Source organism: Tenrec ecaudatus, chromosome 4 (genome assembly GCF_050624435.1).
Source record: "Tenrec ecaudatus isolate mTenEca1 chromosome 4, mTenEca1.hap1, whole genome shotgun sequence".
In the NCBI taxonomy this organism is placed as follows: Eukaryota; Metazoa; Chordata; class Mammalia; order Afrosoricida; family Tenrecidae; genus Tenrec; species Tenrec ecaudatus.
This window is the reverse complement of record NC_134533.1, coordinates 21,356,420-21,359,157: the sequence shown is the minus strand read 5'-3', so window position 1 is coordinate 21,359,157 and position 2,738 is coordinate 21,356,420. Positions and strand designations below refer to the sequence as shown.

General features: G+C 37.5%; 1 protein-coding gene across 1 annotated transcript; it reads left to right on the top strand.

Annotated features, from left to right (window-relative positions):
* The first annotated feature begins 631 nt into the window (after window positions 1–631).
* On the top strand, window positions 632–1,546 carry LOC142446525 (olfactory receptor 4C11-like). The gene has a single exon (XM_075548274.1). It carries the CDS (start codon window positions 632–634, stop codon window positions 1,544–1,546), a length of 915 nt encoding a protein of 304 aa, XP_075404389.1.
* The last annotated feature ends 1,192 nt before the right edge of the window (window positions 1,547–2,738 follow it).

Genomic DNA, 2,738 nt, shown 5'->3' with positions numbered 1-2,738 from the left:
ATTAAAGTGTCCGCTTGAACTTAAGTTTTAGAAAAAAAACATTAAAAGTCATTAAAGTGGTTTCTTCAGGGTCATACAGCGATTCTCAGAATTCATCAGAAAGCACACTTCACACTCTCCTGTGGTTCTGCACAAAATATTTTGATACAATAATGAAGACCCTGAGCCAAAGCTTGTATGTAAATTCTATGCATAGGCATCAACAATGAAAAGTCGTAGTGATTTTTTTTAGCTGCTGTCAAGTTGCCTCTGAATCTTGATAACCATGTGTGCAATGAGTGTCATGCATTGTAATCCATAGGAGTGTCATTGCTTTTTTTGGCAATAGATCATGAAAACTATCTTCATATTTCACCTACATCAAGAAAAGCTATTGAAACAGGTTCAGAATTGTTGCTGCAAACAATCCTCCATGGACAGATGACTGGGGGCTACAAATGTGTTGTTTCGACTGAGAATCAATCAAATCATCTAGACCAAAGGAGAGATTCCCTAAGGACCTACTGCTACAGATGAGAAACCTAAAGTGGTTTTCTGGTCCAAGTCAGCATTCATTACCAAGTCACACTTTCACATTTTTCTTTGCAGATAAACCATTTATCAGCTGCATCCATTTATCTAAATTATGACCATGGAGCTGAACAACAGCGTCACTGAGTTCATTCTACTTGGATTGACGCAGGATGCCCTGAAGGAGAAATTTGTGTTTGTTGTCGTCTTGTTTCTCTATCTTGCAACTCTGCTGGCTAACTCATTTATTGTGATCACCATCAGATACAGTCGGATGCTAGGGGGTCCCTTGTATTTCTTCCTTTCCCACTTATCCTTTGTTGATGCCTGCCTTGCCACAACCATAGGTCCCAGACTGGTTGTAGATGCGCTCTCTAAGAAGAAAGTCATCTCCTTCAATGCATGCATGACTCAACTTTTTTCAGCCCATTTTTTTGGGTGCCTGGAGATCTTGGTGCTCATAGTTATGTCCTTTGATCGCTATGTGGCAATTTGTAAGCCCCTGAGATACACAACCATCATGAACCAACGAGCCTGTAGTACAATGATGTATTTGGCCTGGGTGGGATCCTGTATCCACTCATTAATACAGATTATATTAATTTTGCAATTACCCTTCTGTGGCCCCAATGTTATTGACCATTATATCTGTGAATTGCATCCTTTGTTGCAACTTGCCTGCACAGACACCTATACTATAAATCTACTCATAGTGTTTAATAGTGGGGCAATTTGCATGATTAGTTTCATAATCCTCATTATCTCCTACATTTTCATCTTACACTCTTTGAGGAACAAGAGTGCAGAAGGAAGAAAGAAAGCGCTCTCCACCTGCACTTCCCACATCATCGTTGTCATCTTATTCTTTGTTCCATGTATCTTCACATACACTCGCCCTCCAATCACCTTTCCTGTGGACAAGACAGTGGCTGTATTTTTCACCATTGGCACACCCTTGCTCAACCCTCTTATTTACACTCTGAGGAATGCAGACGTGAAAAACGCCATGAGAAAACAATGGTGCAAACAGATATGAGGAAAGAACAGAGGACTCTACTTGATCAATCTCCAACAATTCAAATGAATTCGCAGAGAAGCGAAACTCTTCCATCCTGACGGAGCAGTGGAATCCTTTGCAAGAAGTAGTAGATGTTTGGGTGAGGAAAGAGATAAAGTGAAGACAGACCTATAATCTTACTCTGAGCCAATGCTACAGAAAGCAACAGAATGTCAAGTACAGGAATATTTGTGGGACCACAAGCCCATTCTCGCCTTGTGCTCTCTGTATTGATACTCCTGCTCCTTTGCACTTTTTGAACCAGATGTGTATATATCAGCACCTGACTCTTTCTGAAATTATTCTGGTTTGACCTTCTCTAATCCATGTTTAATAAATTGTCTCTGATTTTTTACTGGCTTATTTTGATGGCAAGCTAGTCCTGGCAGTAATATCTGTGGTCTTCTCTCGTTCAAGAGTCAATAAAATAAGACTACCATAAGGATGTGATAGAAACAAAAGTACTAGCTATTTAAGCCACAATTGATGCTGTTGAATCATCATTAAGGTAAGAAAAAGAAAGTATGGTAAAAATCATGTTTTCACTTATCTCTTGGATACATACAGGAAGATAATCCATGATCTCTTATTGAAATAAGGACAATTCTAGTGCTCATACCTACAAACAGTATTCAGCTAATATTTCTTACTATATGATTTAATATCTTTTCTTATTCATCATGTTAATATTTATTCATCCATTAAATTTTGTTCCAGCTAAATTTTTAGTGGGAATTAAATCAATTACCAAAGAACACATGCTTTGTTTGGTGAATTGGTTACAATTGTGAGAGTTACATTATAATAATTAGCATATGTATAACTAGCATGGCTAATTACAATAATAATAAGCATTTGTTTGAAGTGATATGTAATACAAAAATAGAACAACTGACATATAGAGGGGGAAAAAGACCCACATATTATAATAATCCGTTTAGAGAGAAAGTAGCCCTAGAAATGTGACACTCAATTTGGAAATGTGGACCTAAGTATATCAAAGAAGAAAAGTGCCCATTAGTACTAGAGGTGGTCCCATTTTTGTGTGGAGAGCAATCTTTCTTCATAAGACTACAGAAGAACATAACCAATAATTTCACTTGTCAAATTTCTAGGCGTATCAAGGAAATATCAAATGGTATTGGGTTTACTATAAGAATTTTGTTTTTGG

What these genes read in the sequence shown, in the direction of transcription:
- LOC142446525 (XM_075548274.1), top strand. Translation starts at nt 632, where the DNA reads ATGGAGCTGAACAACAGCGTCACTGAGTTCATTCTACTTGGATTGACG.